Genomic DNA, 18,056 nt, shown 5'->3' on the forward strand with positions numbered 1-18,056 from the left:
CTTAAGCCCTGGTTTACACTGGTGCAATTTGACATGCAACTTGACATGTCAAATTGGCGGCATCTGACGGCAATGGCACCGTCCTAATCTGTGCAATGCTGCATTTGTGGCGCCGCACCGATTTCAAAAAGTAGTTTCTGTACTACTTTTTGCGATTTCAGGTTGCGATTTCCATTGACATCTGTGCAGAAACCTGCACAGATGTCTGTGAAATCGCCGCTGAAATCGGGACTGACATACGGGAGTGAAATCGTGCTTCATTCCTGCAGCTCAGTGTGAACCTGGGCTAAACAAGCATGTACAGTGAGGGAAAAAAGTATTTCATTCCCTACTGATTTTGTACGTTTGCCCACTGACAAAATAAGGATCAGTCTATAATTTTAATAGTAGGTTTATTTTAACAGTGAGAGACAGAATAATAACAAAAATATCCAGAAAACCGCATTTCAAAAAAGTTATAAATTGATTTGCATTTTAATGAGTGAAATAAGTATTTGATCCCCTATCAATCAGCAAGATATCTGGCTCCCAGGTGTCTTCTATACAGGTAACGAGCTGAGAGTAGAGCATTCTCTTAAAGGGGGTGCTCCTAATCTCAGCTTGTTACCTATATAAAAGACACCTATCCACAGAAGCAATCAAACAGATTCCAATCTCTCCACCATGGTCAAGACCAAAGAGCTGTTCAAGAATGTCAGGGATAAGATTCTAGACCTACACAAGGCTGGAATGGGCTACAAGACCATCGGCAAGCAGCTTGGTGAGAGGGTGACAACAGTTAGTGCGATTATTCGCAAATGGAAGAAACACAAAATAACTGTCAATCTCCCTCGGTCTGGGGCTCAATGCAAGATCTCACCTCGTGGAGTTTCAATGATCGTGAGAACGGTGAGGAATCAGCCCAGAACTACACAGGAGAATCTTGTCAATGATCCCAAGGCAGCTGGGACCAAAGTCACAGAGAAAACAATTGGTAACACACTAAGCCGTGAAGCACTGAAATCCTGCAGTGCCTGCAAGGTCCCCCTGATCAAGAAAGCATTTGTACAGGCCCGTCTGAAGTTTGCTAATGAACATCTGAGTGATTCAGAGGAGAACTGGGTGAAAGTGTTGTGGTCAGATGAGACCAAAATCAAGCTGTTTGGCATCAACTCAACTCGCCGTGTAGGGAGGAGGAATGCTGCCTATGACCCCAAGAACACCATCCCCACCATCAAACATGGAGGTGAAAACGTTATGCTTTTGGGGTGTTTTTCTGCTAAGGGGACAGGACAACTTCACCACATAAAAGGGGCGATGGACGGGGCCATGTACCATCAAATCTTGGGGGAGAACCTCCTTTTCTCAGCCAGGGCATTGAAAATGGGTCATGGATAGGTATTCCAGCATGACAATGACCGAAAACACATGGCGAAGGCAATAAAGGAGTGGCTCAAGAAGGAGAACATTAAGGTCCTGAAGTGGCCTAGCCAGTCTCTAGATCAGGGGTCTTCAAACTATGGCCCTCCAGTTGTTCAGGAACTGCAATTCCAGACATGTCTGTCAATGTCAGAGTTTTACAATGCCTCATGGGATGTGTAGTTCCTCAACAGCTGGAGGGCCTTAGTTTGAAGATCCCTGCTCTAGTCCTTAATCCCATAAAAAATATGTGGAGGGAGCTGAAGTTTCGAGTTACCAAATGTCAGCCTTGAAACGCTAATGACTTGGAGAGGATCTGCAAAGAGGAGCGAGACAAAATCCCTCCTGAGATATGTGCAAACCTGGTGGCCAACTACAAGAAACGTCTGACCTCTGTGATTGCCAACAAGGGTTTTGCCACCAAGTACTAAGTCATGTTTTGCGAAGGGATCAAATACTTATTAAAATGCAAATCACTTTATAACTTTTTTGAAATGCATTTTACTGTTATTCTGTCTCTCACTGTTAAAATAAATCTACCATTAAATTATAGACTGATTATTTCTTTGCATATAAAATCAGCAGGGGATCGAATACTTTTTCCCTCACTGTAGATCAAAAAAATTTAAATGAATTCTTAAAACTTAATTGGCAGTTTTTCAGTCAATGGGATTGATTTACTAAAGGGCTGTTGAATTTTTTGTTACTTTCCAAGGTCAAGTTTTGACTTTTTGGGAATGCAAAACTCACTAGAAGCAGGCCAGAAGGAGGTCAACTATAGGTCAAATGTCCCTGACAATGAATTCAACTGATGTCACACCGATGTCATTCATACAAGCCCGAGGCTCATCAACATAGGTCCTAACATGGTTTAATTTGTTGATATTTCCATTTTACACTTCATCTGCCTTCATTTCTAGTTACATACTTGAGTGATATGATTCATTATATAACCATCCTTGTCTTTCCTGAATGTAGAAAGAAACCAGAGTTATTCTCAAATACGTAGATCGTCTTGTACCACTAGATTGATTTTGCCTAATAAGAAGCCTGGAACAACTTTTTCCCTGCATTTACTCTGGGCACACGATTGCCAGTTGGCACACCATTGCCAATCATATGTGCAGTCTGCTTGTCTGCTTGCTTTTACCTTGGCTTTCTGTTTTGTATACTTTCAAAAATGTTATAAAGAAAGGTTAAAAACAAAATGTGTTTCCATTTAACTTTTTCAGGGTGAATATGGACTGCGTGGTCATCCAGGAAAGCCAGGCTCACGAGGTCTCCTTGGAAGTCAAGGGGATCAAGGGCAGAGGGGCGAGCCTGGCTTGAAGGGTCTGCTTGTAAGTGTAGCTTATTTGTCTGTTACAGTATTGATGATATGGGGAAGTGTTGGTTGAGCAGTAAACCCCTCATGTTGTGTAAACCTTTGGGCCCTGATATGTCCTGGCTGCAGACAACATTCATAAAAACTTTAGAAAGACAAAGGCACCACAGATTTAATTGAGAGTCAAGTTAGTGTTTATTAATCAAAATAGTGACTGTAAGAAACAAACATGCATTATTGGTAATCACTGCTCCCCCTTCATCAGGGATTTGGTGATAAGAAAGAGTTGATAATTGGAGCGGACTCTTATGGGGCGTACACACGGTCGGACTTTTCAGCTACAAAAGTCCGACAGCCTGTCCGACAGACTTTCGACGGACTTGCGGCGGACTTTCTAACGAACAGACTTGCCTACACGCGATCACACAAAAGTCCGTCGAATGCTTACGTGATGACGTACACCGGACTAAAATAAGGAAGTTGATAGCCAGTAGCCAATAGCTGCCCTAGCGTGGGTTTTTGTCCGTCAGACTAGCATACAGACGAGCGGATTTTTCGACCGGACTCGAGTCCGTCGGAAAGATTTGAAGCATGTTTCAAATCTAAAGTCCGTCGGATTTGAGGCTGAAAAAGTCAGTTGAAAGTCCGGAGAAGCCCACACACGATCGGATTACCAGCCAGCTTTAGTCCGTCAGCGTCCGTTGGACTTTTGTAGACGAAAAGTCCGACCGTGTGTACGCGGCATTAGGACTCAAGTAAATGTTCTTGCATGTGTAAGGACACGATTCGATTCCCAGAGCTGTTAGAGCAGTGACTTGAACAAGCCTTTACATGTGCATTAAATAGTAATGATATCATGAAAACAAAATGTAATAAATTGTGGTTTTATAGGGAGAAGATGGTGACCAAGGCCTAATGGGTTTTCAAGGTTTCCCAGGACCAAAGGTATGGCTAAACATCATCATCCTGTTGTTTTAGTTCCATTGCTGTTGAGAAACTTTTTGTATTGATTTTGCATGAAGATCAACTCTTTTCTACATCTTCTCACAACATCACATAGCCACTTCATTACTATTATACCTTACATCTCCACAGTCAATTTCTCCAGAGACAAGTCGATCCACCTATGCTAGTGACTACATTTGTGCCCAGTATGAAAACCCTAGGCCGGTATAATGGTAAAAATGACAGAATCACAGAGGGACAATTTCCATGTTATGCCAAAGTCAACATACACAGAATGATTGTATCTCTGCTTATATTCCTCATTACTTATTCTGTCTTCCAGTTCGTCAGTTATTACTGTTGCTGTAACATATATTTTAGGTATTATTGTATTCTTTAAAAGTAAATTAGTGTGACTTTTTTATATTTAAATGCTTTTTTGTGCCATATTTCCATTATTATATAAAATATATACAGATGTTTAGATTAGCCAGTAGAGGGAGATCAGTTTTCACTTTAGTCACTCAGCCTCCTGGATAGGTAACTGTTGAGATAACAAGTTTAGGATATCTTCACCTAAAGGGTAACTCTGCTTTCATGGGATATAAATATTGCAAATTAAAAATATATATATACAGTATATAGCATATATATAATTGCAACACAATTGTAATTTATTGTTATAAAAACTTACCTTTACTTGTCAGTCTGCAGCTCTGTAATTCTATGTAAAATGCAATGCAATATGGTAAACTAGAGGCATTCTGTAAATGGTTAGTGTACAGAACTCCCCCCAGAAATGTAATTTCCTGCTTGTGTGATTGGCTCACTGATTTCACCAGAAGTCAGCACTAACATACAAGTCAAATTGTGGGCATTCTCTTCAACAAAAAGCAACTGAGATGCTCCTAAAGGGTTGATCACTTCTAAAGGGGTGCAGACCTTGGAGCTTTCCTCAATAGAGCACTGCACCAACTGTTAAAAAATTGAAAAAGTCACTCCCATTCAAACCCCTCCCATTTGGATCAGTATCCAAAAGAAGTAGAAGAACAGACAGCTTTTTCTTCAGAGTAAAAATGAGTAGGAATCTGCAACGTTTATTAAAATCCTTGCAATGTACAGTGGGGATCGAAAGTTTGGGCATCCCAGGTAAAAATATGTATTAATGTGCATAACGAAGCCAAGGAAAGATGGAAAAATCTCCAAATGGCATCAAATTACAGATTAGACATTCTTATAATATGTCAAAAAAAGTTAGATTTTATTTCCATCATTTACACTTTCAAAATTACAGAAAACAAAAAAATGGCGTCTGCAAACGTTTAGGCACCCTGCAGAGTTAATATCTTGTACTGCCCCCTTTGGCAAGTATCACAGCTTGTAAACCCTTTTTGTAGCCAGCCAAGAGTCTTTCAATTCTTGTTTGAGGTATCTTTGCCCATTTTTCCTTACAAAAGTCTTCCAGTTCTTTGAGATTTCTGGGCTGTCTGTCACGCACTGCTCTTTTAAGGGCTATCCATAGATTTTCAATAATGTTTAGGTCAGGAGATTGTGAAGGCCATGGCAAAACCTTCAGTTTAAGCCTCTTGATGTAATCCCCCGTGGATTTTGAGGTGTGTTTAGGATCATTATCCATTTGTAGAAGCCATCCTCTCTTTAACTTCAGCTTTTTCACAGATGGCATCAAGTTACCATCCAAAATTTGCTGAAATTTTATTGAATCCATTTTTCCTTCTACTCGTGAAATGTTCCCTGTGCCACTGGCTGCAATACAACCCCAAAGCATGATTGATCCACCCCCATGCTTAACAGTTGGACAGAGGTTCTTTTCATTAAATTCTGTGCCCTTTGTTCTCCAAACGTACCTTTGCTCATTCCGGCCAAAAAGTTCTATTTTAACCTCATCGGTCCACAGAACTTGTTTCTCAGACTTGTCTATATGTTCATTTGCAAAGTTCAAACGCTGATTTTTGTGGTGAGGACGTAGAAGAGGTTTTCTTCTGATGACTCTTCCATGAAGACCATATTTGTACAAGTATCTCTTTATAGTGGAATAGTGTACCACAACTCCAGTGTCTGCCAGATCTTTCTGGAGGGATCGTGCAGTCAAACGTGGGTTTTGAATTGCTTTTCTCGCAATCCTGCGAGCTGTTCTGTCTGACATTTTTCTTGGTCTTCCAGATCTTGCTTTAACTTCCACTGTTCCTGATGACTGCCATTTCTTAATTACATTCCGAACAGAGGATATTGACATCTGAAAACGCTTTGCTATCTTCTTATAGCCTTCTCCAGCTTTGTGAGCATCAACTAGTTTCAGTTTTCTAGACAACTGCTTAGAAGAACCCATGGTGCTGATTGTTGGGGCAAGGTCAGATAAGTCTGGCCATTTAAAACCTTTGAGATTGACATCACCTGGTCTTCCCAGACGATGATTGAGAACAATCCATGACACTGACATCCATGACACTCTTCTCAGCTTTGCAAAGGGGGCAGTGCATGCTATAAATTCTGCAGGGTGCCCAAACTTTTGCAGACACCATTTTTTTGTTTTCTGTAATTTTGAAAGTGTAAATGATGGAAATAAAATCTAACTTTTTTTGACATATTATAAGAATGTCTAATCTGTAATTTGATGCCATTTGGAGATTTTTCCATCTTTCCTTGGCTTCGTTATGCACATTAATACACATTTTTACCTGGGGTGCCCAAACTTTCAATCCCCACTGTACATTGATCACCTAGAAAGGGCTTCACAACAAAAATGGAGTTACTCTTTAAAAATTGGGTAAATATTCACTTCAAATTACCAGTCAAGCGAAAAGCAAATTCCTGTTAACTTTAAATACCCAAACCTTTGCAGATGATTTTCCCTTGATTGGATACTTAACTTGGATATTCACACATTTGACCGAAGATTCTCAATGACTTTAAAATGACTGTGAGTCTGTTAAAAAAAACATGTTTTACTTACCTGCTCTATGCAATGGTTACATAGTAGGTGAGGTTGAAAAAAGACCCAAGTCCATCAAGTCCAACCTATTGAACAGAGTAACCCAGATCCTCCTCTTCTGGGGTTCCCCATTGGCGCTCCTGGCTCCTCCCCCCAGTTGACTGGGCACACAGTGTGGGTTGGCTCGGCCCTGCTCTGCCCCCTCCCTTGTCCCTTGCCAATGGCTCCTACTGCTCTTACTGAATCCAGTGAGGAGGGAGAGAGAGCAGTGCCGCTGCTCTTGGGCAAAGAGCTGGTTCAAGATCAGGGTCAGGTAATTATTTACTGGGGGGAGGGGCCTGGCAGAGCTGCACTCAAAGGTTTTTTTTACCCTAATGCAGAGAATGCATTACAGTTAAAAAACTCTTTAGCCTTTACAACCAACTTAATAAATAGGGAGTTCATTGTTTTACATGAGTCAGAACTTAATGAGGCTGAAATTGAGGGAGATGAACAGTATGGTACATCCATTCTGATGCACTAAGAAGTAGGAAGCAGAGCCTTCATATGTAATGAGCAAATATGGCTGCCCCCATGTACAAATATAGTTACAAACTATTTAAAGAAGAAAGGTTTTATGACACTAATGCCGCATACACACGAGCAGACTTTTCGACGGACTAGGTCCGGTGGATTCGACCGTGCGTGGGCTCCAGCGGACTTTTTTTTCCCAAAGAAACATGTTTCAAATCTTTCTGACAGACTCGAGTCCGGTCGAAAAGTCCGCTCATCTGTATGCTAGTCCGACGGACAAAAACTGACGCTAGGGCAGCTAACGGCTACTGGCTATGAACTTCCTTATTTTAGTCCGGTCGTACGTCATCCTGTACGAATCAGTCGGACTTTGGTTGATCGTGTGTAGACAAGTCTGTTCATTCAAAAGTCCGTTGGAAAGTCCGTCAAAGTCCGCCGGACCTAGTCCATCGAAAAGTCCGCCTGTGTGTATGCGGCATAACACACACACAAACACACACACTGAAAAGATGATTTTTTTTAAAGCTAATCATTTTCACATGTAAAGCTAAAACGACATTAAAAGACTATAGCTTGCCATAGATGTTGGCCTAACTATTGCATTTTCATAAACAATAAAACAATCATTATAATGAAAGGATTTAAAACATTAAGCATACATCAAAAATAAAATTGGCTAAGATTATCAGACCATGGGTGATCTTCGCATGCGTATTAAACCACATAAAACTTATCTCATGACCTCTTGGCTGGTTGTCCTGTTTTTTTTGGAAGAATGTTAATAGCAAGAAATCAGGATTCACATTCCACTTTATCGAAAAATGTATTCTATTTGTTCGCTTTGGGCAATAACAAGTTTAACAAAACAGTACCACTGGAAATGTTTTTACTTATTTCTTCTGTATATGTGGTTTTGTGTGTGTTTTTATTTACATGGTACTTTATAACTCATATTTCCAGGGGCCAGATGGTGACATCGGTCTAGTTGGCATTATTGGTCCCAAAGGTCCAGCAGGGCAAATTGTAAGTGACACACGATGTTTTTCCTTCTATAGAATCCTAGACAATGTCTTGTTTGTTCCTTATCTGATAACAACTGGGATAGATAGAAAAGTACACAATTATTATTATTATTATTATTATTATTATACAGGATTTATATATGCCAACAGTTTGGGCAGTGCTTTACAATATAAAGAGGCTCAGTACAGTTACAATACAATTTAATGCAAGAGGGTTAGGAAGGCCCTGTTCCTGAGCATTTACAATCCAAATCTAATCTGTATATCCATTCTTCTCTCATTGGATTATTATGCTGATGTGTATTTTTCTGATTTTGTACAGGGGAACAGTGGTCCACGTGGACCTGTTGGTATAATTGGACCTACAGGTGCTCTGGTGAGTATCACAGCATCAATCATTACCTGTATTTTTTGCACAAAATGTTAGAGACTGGATGTGGATAGCATGCAGTTATAAGAAGACTGGTCTTTACTAATCAAAAATTCCTATATAAGATCATACTTTATTGTTCCTAAAAGTGGAGGAACTGGACAAAATTTGCTTAGTGAGTGGCCCTGCCGGCCGGCCCTGCTCCATTCGTCAAGAGTCCGATCAACTTTTGTTGAAGGGACCTGCTGGAAAATTCAGTCGGATGCATCAGTTGTTCAGGGTTTTTTTTTTTTTACTGGTGATTTGTTCAGGTATTTTGACAGCTAGTAGGGCCAGCTGTCAAAAAACAAAAGCTGCAGCATCTACAGTGTGGATGGAGAAATCTGGGGGCTAAATTAAAAATATGTGAGTAGCCTACTTTAGCCATCAATCGGGTTCCTGCTTTTGCTTTTACCTTCTAATCTGCACTGGAAACATTGACAGGCTTTTAAATTCTCATTTTAATTTGCAAAATTGATTCCCTTTTCCTTATTTTTTAAAGCTGAACACTGGGCACAATATACAAATGTACCACTATTACTGTATTCATTAAATGCATTTTTTAAGATTGAACTAGCTAAGGTACCTAAATTTGACTTGATATCGGCCTCCTGCAATCCCCTGGGAGCCAATCAGATGTGCTGCATGCAAATGTGTTAACAAGGAACATGCTGATAGGAGGAGAGAGCAGAGTAAATAGAGGGATGAACTCATCAGTCTGCTGTTGCTCTTTCTTATGTTCAATTAAGAGACTAGAGAGAGGACACCACTGCATTCCTTTACTGTAAGTGGTGTCATCCACCTGGCTGTGCTGTGTGAAGGCTGTGTAAATTTCGGGATAAACAGAAATACAAATCATTTGTGCATTCTGATTTTTGTCTGAAGCTCAGCTTAAAATGATTTGCTATAGCAAATGTGTTTCATATTTGAATAAACCAAAATATTTCAAGTGTGGAATGCTGATAACGTTAAACAAAATTTTATTGTTATAGTGTAATATAGCAAGGGAGACTAGGCATGTCTGTGTATACATATAATGACATATTGATTGTTTCCCTAACAATGTGGAACAATTCAGTAGCTAAGTACAGAGTACACTTATTTGGCATAGTGTCTCACTCACAGTGCAGTCTCAACATACTTCTTGTACAACATACATAGTTGCTGCTCAGATGGTCCAAAATGTTTCACAATAGTATTCACCCATTGCCATTGACATTTATCACCTGTGATAGACCGTGTTTCTGGATGGATTGTATGGTGCAAAAGTTGAATAAAAGTAGCATTTTATTTAGAATATGTTGCATGCTTCCCACTTTGTAACAACTGTACATATTTCTGCACTTTTCCTACCAGATTAATGTTTTAGATTTACGTAGCATGCTTACAGGCTCATAGTCTGCTGTTAATGGCATCCTTTCACCAAAATATAAAAGTAAACCTTGAGATTCATATGTAGCACCCTTTTAGATAGGCTGCTAGGCATATTTCATTTTTGGCTCCTTCTGCAATCAAGGGAGCAGTAATTACTTGTTCTGGTCAGTGTCCCCAGGTTGGGTGTTCGGTTGTTTTCCCCTGCCTCTGGAAGAAGCTTCCAGAGTTTATGGAGGGAAGTTCAAACCCTCAGTCTGAATATTTATCATGCCCTGGCCAATTCCTGGGAGGTGTGCCCAAAAGGGGGTTTGGGAGCTGATAATAAATAGTCTAGAGCAGTGACGGCGAACTTTGGCACCCTAAATGTTTTGGAACTACATTTCCCATGATGCTCAACTACAATGCAAATTGCTTAAGCATCATGGGAAATGTAGTTCCAAAACATCTGGGGTGCCAAGGTTCGCCATCACTGGTCTAGAGCCTTGTTGAGCCTGATCTTTCCACATCAAGGATAGTTCCAAGCCTCAGGGGGGTTTTTGCCCCTGAAGCAGCCTGTAGACTGTGCTGCTGTTCTGTGAGGTCTCAGTTGTGGTAAAACCCGAAGACCTGGATCTATTCTGAAACTGACTGCAGGACTTCACCAAGGGAACCTGAAACAGAGAAGGGTAGCCTCACTCACTGGACCGTATCGGTCATAAGCTGGAAAGTGGCAGCTTTCCTGGACAATTGCAAGTACCGACCTTAAGGGAATTCCTGATGACTATGTAAGAGCCAGAAGCAGCTTAGACTGGGACAGTTTCCCCCTGGATTACTGGACATTCAGTGCTGAAATCCTTCAAGCAACAAATCTCAAAAAGACATCCTCTAGACCATTGGTTCTCAACTCCTGTCCTCAGGACCCACTAACAGGCCAGGTTTTAAGTATTACCTTGGAGAGATGCAGACTAGAATACTGCAATCACTGAGCAGCAAATTATATCACCTGTGATGTATTTCAATTATCTTGCAAACCTGGCCTGTTAGTGGGTCCTGAGGACAGGAGTTGAGAATCACTGCTCTAGACTGTTTCACTGGAGCCAGAGTGTGTGGACTGCTTGGGTGACTGATGGCCTCTGTACTGTTGGGAAAGAACTAGCTAATATCAACGGCCCCTTTTTGGAGGTAGTTCTATGGCCTATCTGCTCAGTATTTCTAGTTTCCATTGACGTATTAAGGTTCATCCCTTTCCCTTTATCCCTTTTGCTGGTAATCTGGTAATCCTGGAACATACATTCTGGGGACAGAGACAAAATCATTTTGTCTCTACAGCCTTCGGGTTCCCAGTCTGCCATTGAAGCAGCCTCACCACCGAGAGCAGTTGCATAAGAACTTTTTAAATGTACATATGACCTCTGTTTTTCCAATTTCAGATTTATCACTTGGACTGATTTAACCGATAATAGCCAATATGTGTAGAATACATCCCCTACAGCTAGTAGGTTTTAGCGCTGAGTTGCACACTCCAAGTGTATTTTCTCCTCTTTTGATACATTCTGGTGATGCTGGAACATTTTTTTTGCTGCTTTTCACATATAGAACCCTAAGGTAAAATATCCTAGTACTTTTTTTTTTTTGCTACCACCAATCAGGTTTAAAATGGAAGTCTGGTCTAAACTTATCTAAGCCTAAATCTTCTCCCACCCCCATTCTAAGCCCTATTTTAACTACTCTGTAAATGAAAGATTTATATACTTACTAATGTAAGGTAGCAAATTGGATGATGCTTTGCTAGGGTTTTTCGCCTTCATCTGGATCGACTGTGGGTATAGGATTGTGTATATGGGATTGTATGATATTATTTTTTATTTATTTATTTTTATGGTTGAACTAGATGGACTTGTGTCTTTTTTCAACCTGATTAACTATATAACTATGTAAGGGTGCTCTGGTCTAGTCACATGATCTCCCAGGTGGCCAGCTTCAGGGGACAACGGCTGCAGTGCCTGCGGGGTGATGCCACTCTTATGCCTTGCACACATGATCGGACTTTCCGCCAACAAAACCGTGGACTTTTGTCCGAAGGGAGTTGGCTCAAACTTGTCTTGCATACACACGGTCACACAAATGTTGGCTAACAATTAAGAACGTAGTGACGTACTAGACGTACTACGTGTTTTTTCAGCTTTTTAGCGCCATCCTTTGGGCTCCTTTGCTAATTTCATGTTAGTAGAAGTTTGGCGAGTGTTAATTCGCACTTTTCTTTTCACGCTTTTCATTTAGCGCTTTTCAGTTAATTTCTGAATGGCCGTTCGTCAACCAGACATGTTGCGGAATCGGAGGTGATAACGTGTTATTTATTATTGGCCTTGGAGTTATTGCTTTGACATTATTTTTTGGGTTGAATAATGATTTGATTTGGTATATTTTTGGATGCATAGAATGCACTTTTTGGTTAAGTTCTATTGGCAGATAGCATGTCTGTTTTTTTTTAATGCACAATAAAAAAATTGTGGAGAATAATACTTGTCTTGTGTTTTACTTCAAATGACAATTTGGGAGTAGGCAGTTACATTTTAAAAAATACAATGTAAAATTGACAAGGGACACCAACATAGTTGTATCTTTGATCTTATAAACTACAGGATAATGGTGTTGTGGTAACTTGCACAAATAAAAAAAAAAAAACAGAATAATATTATTCTTGATATCACTAGAAAAAAAAAGCCTTTGAAAATTAGTTTGCAATAACTCCATCAGTATCACCAGCAAAGCAGCTTCATTATTATCCCATTAAAGAAGAAGAGAATTGTGCCCTGCATTTGGAGATTTCATAATTTGCCACGTCACGAATGTTAATTCTCCATTACAAACGCTGGTTTACAAGACTGACCGCTTCTGGCTCGTCCTTGCTTCCGAGCATGCGTGTTTGTACTTTGGACTTTTGTCCGACTGACTTGTGTACACACTTGGAAGATCTGACAACACACATTTGTTGGCGAAAAATTTGAAGACATGCTAGCCAACATTTGTTGGCAGAAAGTCCGACAACAATTGTCCGATGGAGCATACACACGGTCGGATTTTCCACCAACAGCCTGTCATCACACATTTCCCATCGGAAAGTCCGATCGTGTGTATGAGGCTTTAGACTTACTATTGGGCATCCGTTGTCCAATGTCCCTTCTCTACACTGAAGCTGGTGCTGGGAACCAATCACATGATCAGACAAGGGTACCTTTAGATTAGGTAAGTATCCATATCTTTCCTTTACAGGGTAGTTAAAATAGGGCTTAGAATGCAGGAGGGAGCAGGTTTAAACTTAAATTTAGACCAGACTTCCACTTTAAACACGCCTGCCCTGGAAAGCTGAATGTGATTCAAGAAGCAAAAAGAAATGAAGTTGCATAGCACTTGCTTCAAGAATTCATCTATTCCCCTCTTCTGACCCTGTGAGGTGGTTAGTGTCTGCTGTGGATGCATTAGGTTGATACAGGAGTCAGAATATTGCAAACTAAGTAGACTTTCTGATTTTAGCACAGGTGTGGAAATACATTAGCAACTCACTGGTTTTACTTGTTGCTTGTAAGGGCTCTTTAATCAGGAAATAAACCCTCCTGTCCTTTTTACAGCAAAGGAATTTGCCATCTTGACCTCTGTTTGATCTGCAGTTGCTATGGTGCTGCACATGTGATCAGTTATGACACCAGCCATTTGATGGCTTGACAGTTCGGTTGAGAGCACAAGCAATGTGATAGTTATCAGTCATGGCATGTCTTAAATGTAACTGTTTTTGGAAACCATTAAATCGATGAGTTTAGCTCTGTTTTAAGATAATTGCTCAATCTGGATGCAGTCTAAAAGCTCTGAATAATAGGAAAAATACAGCTGCTGAGTCCATGCAAAAAAAAACTGCGTTGAACACATATTATTAGCCTTTGGTTTCAAAGAAGTATAACATTTTTATTATTTATTTTAGGGAAATCGTGGCGAAAAGGGCTCCAGGGGGGAAATGGTAAGCCAACACATTTATGTGACAATGCGATAATAATATAAAATCATCTATAAGAAAGTAAATTGTAACAAAGCTGTGTAAGCAAGGACTTCAGAATTGAGAGCATGAAGCCTGCTGAATGCCATAAATCATCACTATTTGAATTGGTTGCTGTTATGAATACTGTTGAAGACTTTAGTTACCTAACTGAATACAACCCCAATTCCAAAAACGTTGGGATGCTGTGCAAAATGTACATAAAAACACAGAGATGAAGCATGACATCAAATGGCACCACATCCCAATGTACATGAGCAAAAAAAGGGAAAAAATAAGAAAATAGAGATTTTTCAGGTGTCAAAAGAAAATGCAGGAAAAGGACTCACAACAAACCTGTTAAAAATAAGAACATTTAAAAACACATCATTAAAAACCACATCATAAGGTGTAGAGCATTGTGCATTGACAACCCCTTATACAACCTTTCTCAACCTTTTCAACACAAAGGAACCCTTGAAATAATTTTCTGGTCTCAAGGAACCCCTGCTAAAAATGACTACATGATGCAGTAGTGTGATGGTCAGTGGGAAGAATGCTCCTTACACTTGTCATTGGGAAGAATGAACACCTTACAGATATTTATAAAGATCATTGGTGTCAGTGGGAACTTATCTGAGAGGGAGAAATTGCAAATTGCTCAAGGAACCCCCTAGCAACCTCTGTAGAAACCCTAGGGTTCTAAGGAACCTTGGTTGAGAAAACCTGCCCTAATATATATCACTGTTATGCCCCGTATACACGGTCGGATTTTCCGACGGAAAATGTGTGATAGGACCTTGTTGTCGGAAATTCCGACTGTGTGTAGGCTCCATCACACATTTTCCATTGGATTTTCCGACACACAAAGTTTGAGAGCTTGCTATAAAATTTTCCGACAACAAAATCCGTTGTCGGAAATTCCGATCGTGTGTACACAAATCCGACGGACAAAGTGCCATGCATGCTCAGAATAAATAAAGAGATGAAAGCTATTGGCCACTGCCCCGTTTATAGTCCCGACGTATGTGTTTTACGTCACCGCATTTAGAACGGTCGGATTTTCCGACAACTTTGTGTGACCGTGTGTATGCAAGACAAGTTTGAGCCAACATCCGTCGGAAAAAATCCTAGGATTTTGTTGTCGGAATGTCCGAACAAAGTCCAACCATGTGTACGGGGCATTAGTCTCTTCTGACAAAACAGACCTCATATTACTAATATACCAATATCACAATATAAATATGACAAATACAAAAAACGCTGTATGTGGAAAGGAGGTATTGTAACTGTGTACTGTGCAGATGAGTAATCAAGGGTCCCAACGTGTTTCGCATTACGTTGCTTCTTCAGGAGACGATAAAATACAATACTGTATAACTGGGACTCATGCTACAACTTAACCAGAGATGACCCATACCTTCCAATGAGGAATATGTGGTGATTTGCTTCCCTAGGGTAAAAAGAGCAGTGCCACATCCAATGGTACAAATGTATATAGAAAAAAGAGGTTCCCCTAAGTGGACTTTAACGGCACTTGCAAAAGGATATTAAATAGTAAATATGTGTAACAAAGTACCTTCCAATGAGGCTGCAATGTTTAGTGGGACCAACAAAGTACATGGTAAAGAGCCCACCCAAGAATGCCACCCCAATCTGTCACAGATGTAAAGATTGCCAATATGGCTGCCCAGGATGTAAATAATTAGAATAGTTAAAACCGCCGCCAAAGGCCAAAAAAGACAGAGGAGTAACCCTCCAGGAATAAGACCAACAGCCCCTGTCCTGAAACCACATGAAGTGATCCTGCATGCATGTTTACAGAGTGTTGTTAAAAGAAGAGGGGATGCCACACCGTTGTATGGATAGCCCTGACCTTATATTTTGCTGCCATTAATTTCAAAATTACCTTATTTTTTTCTTAAAATTGTATATTTTCTCAGTTTAAACATTTGATTCTTTTTCTATTTTCTATTGTGAATAAAATAAGTTATTTAAGATCTTAAAGCGGTATTAAAACCAAAATCAAACATTTATTATATTGCAGCTTACCAATTCTTATGTGTGATGGCTGCATTCATCTTCATTTTTAAGCTTTCTTTCTTGTATTTTCATCGGGTGATCCAGCCATTAAAAGGGTTGTAAGGTCAGGTTTTTTTATCTTAATGCATTCTATGCATTAAGATAAAAAGCCTTCTGTGTGCAGCAGCTCCCCTAATACTGGAACACCCATCTCTGTCCAGCGATGTCCACGAGTGTCTCTGCCATCCCAGACTCTCCCTCCTGATTGTCTGGGACACAGCAGTGGCGCCATTGGCTCCTGCTGCTGTCAGTCAGCCAGTCAGGAGAGAGAGGGGGCTGGACCGTGGCTCTGTGTCTGAGTTGACACAGGGAGCTGTGACTCAGCTCGGGTGCCCCCATAGCAGGCTGTTGGGGCACTCGACAGGAGGGAGGGGTCAGGAGCACAGAAGAGGGACCAGAGAAGAGGAGGATTGGGGCTGCTCTGTGCAAATCCACTGCACAGAGGAGGTAAGTATAACATGTTTGTTATTTTTATAGAAAAAAAAAAAAACAAGACTTTACAATCACTTTAAGTCTGTTTTTCAAAAGAATCCAACAGAATGTATCAGTTACAGAGATGAGGCAAACCATTTCACACAGGTGTGCTTACAATGGTCAGCTTTTATTTATGTAAAAACTTTATACCAAAAGGAAACTGCTTATAAAGTGTTAGCTGGAGTTTGGCTTCAATTTGTTGGTAGTCCATCTAACACTCCCCTCTCTCCAGACTGACAATGCTGCTGTCCAAAGGTGCCCCCTGTGCTCCGTCATCCAGAGTGGGGGGCACTACAATACAGGAGGGGTAATACTGGCCAGATCACCAGGTGAAAACAGAGGGAAAAAATGCCCTAAAAAAGTAAATAATGCAGCCCCCACATCTAATGACTGTTAAGGGTTTGGGTTTAATACTGTTTTATTGTCAATAATTAGCCAATGTATGGGCTTGTACTGACTTTTTGGCTATCAAACAGCCAGGTATGAAGGTCAAATGAGGACAGTGTTAGCAATCGTTTGCAGTACTCAACCACCTGCTCCTGCTGTTCCTTACACAATGTGAGTTTTTACTGTGACTTCCAAGCACTCATAGATGGCAAAAACAGTTGCAGATTTGCCCACCTGTTATCATTTGAAAATCTTGAGTTGTTGGGTTGCCCAATTTTCCTAAGTACTGTATGTTCAGCCTAATGTTAAATGTGATAAAGATCTGCCAGATCTGAAATAAGCATCAATATCTGAAAATTCCCTGTCTTTGATTCTTCACATCTCCATTATCATTATGATCATTAGATGATTATTACAATTTATGGAGATCATTCTGTTTTCTGTCTTATTAGGGACCTCAAGGACCAAGAGGGCAGCCTGGTCCTCCTGTAAGTATAACATACCACATAATGGGCATCATATCGCTAATTATCAGTACACTCCGCTGTCTGTGTGGTCTCCCAACAACCCACTAGACTTGTCCTGGAATTTAAAACTTGGAATCTGATTGGGTGTTGTGAGGCAGCACAGGCAGAACTAACACTGTGAGAGTTGTGTTCAATAAGACATCAGTGAAGTGAAGAGATATCTGCCCAGCGGGACACAAACAGTAAAAATAGCCCAATGAATGTTAATCTTTCCCTACTCTATCCAAAGCTGTTTAACCACTTCAGCCCCGGAAGATTTGGCTGCTCAATGACTAGGCCATTTTTTGCGATTTGGCACTGCGTTGCTTTAACTGACAATTGCACGGTCGTGCGGCGCTGTACCCAAACAAAATTGACATCCTTTTTTTCCCACAAATTGAGCTTTCTTTTGGTGGTATTTGATCGCCTCTGCGGTTTATATTTTTTGCGCTATAAACAAAAGAGGAGCGACAATTTTGAAAAAAACACAATATCTTTTACTTTTTGCTATAATAAATATACCACATTTTTTATTAAAAAAAATGTTTTCCTCAGTTAGGCTGATGTATTATTCTACATATTTTTGGTAAAAAAAATCGCAATAAGCGTATAATGATTGGTTTGCGCAAAAGTTATAGCGTCTACAAAATAGGGGATAGATTTATG

At 40.3% G+C, this 18,056-nt stretch overlaps 1 protein-coding gene across 1 annotated transcript in view; it reads left to right on the top strand.

The window, feature by feature from the left end:
• COL24A1 (collagen type XXIV alpha 1 chain) overlaps positions 1-18,056 on the top strand; it is a 418,688-nt gene that overhangs the window by 381,547 nt on the left and 19,085 nt on the right. The window contains exons 49-54 of the mRNA XM_073593602.1: positions 2,631-2,738; positions 3,614-3,667; positions 8,091-8,153; positions 8,475-8,528; positions 13,891-13,926; positions 17,337-17,372. Coding sequence (XP_073449703.1) covers positions 2,631-2,738; positions 3,614-3,667; positions 8,091-8,153; positions 8,475-8,528; positions 13,891-13,926; positions 17,337-17,372 — 351 coding nt within the window. The remainder of the gene's footprint in view (positions 1-2,630; positions 2,739-3,613; positions 3,668-8,090; positions 8,154-8,474; positions 8,529-13,890; positions 13,927-17,336; positions 17,373-18,056) is intronic.

Source organism: Aquarana catesbeiana, linkage group LG07, assembly GCF_042186555.1.
Source record: "Aquarana catesbeiana isolate 2022-GZ linkage group LG07, ASM4218655v1, whole genome shotgun sequence".
NCBI classification, from domain to species: Eukaryota; Metazoa; Chordata; class Amphibia; order Anura; family Ranidae; genus Aquarana; species Aquarana catesbeiana.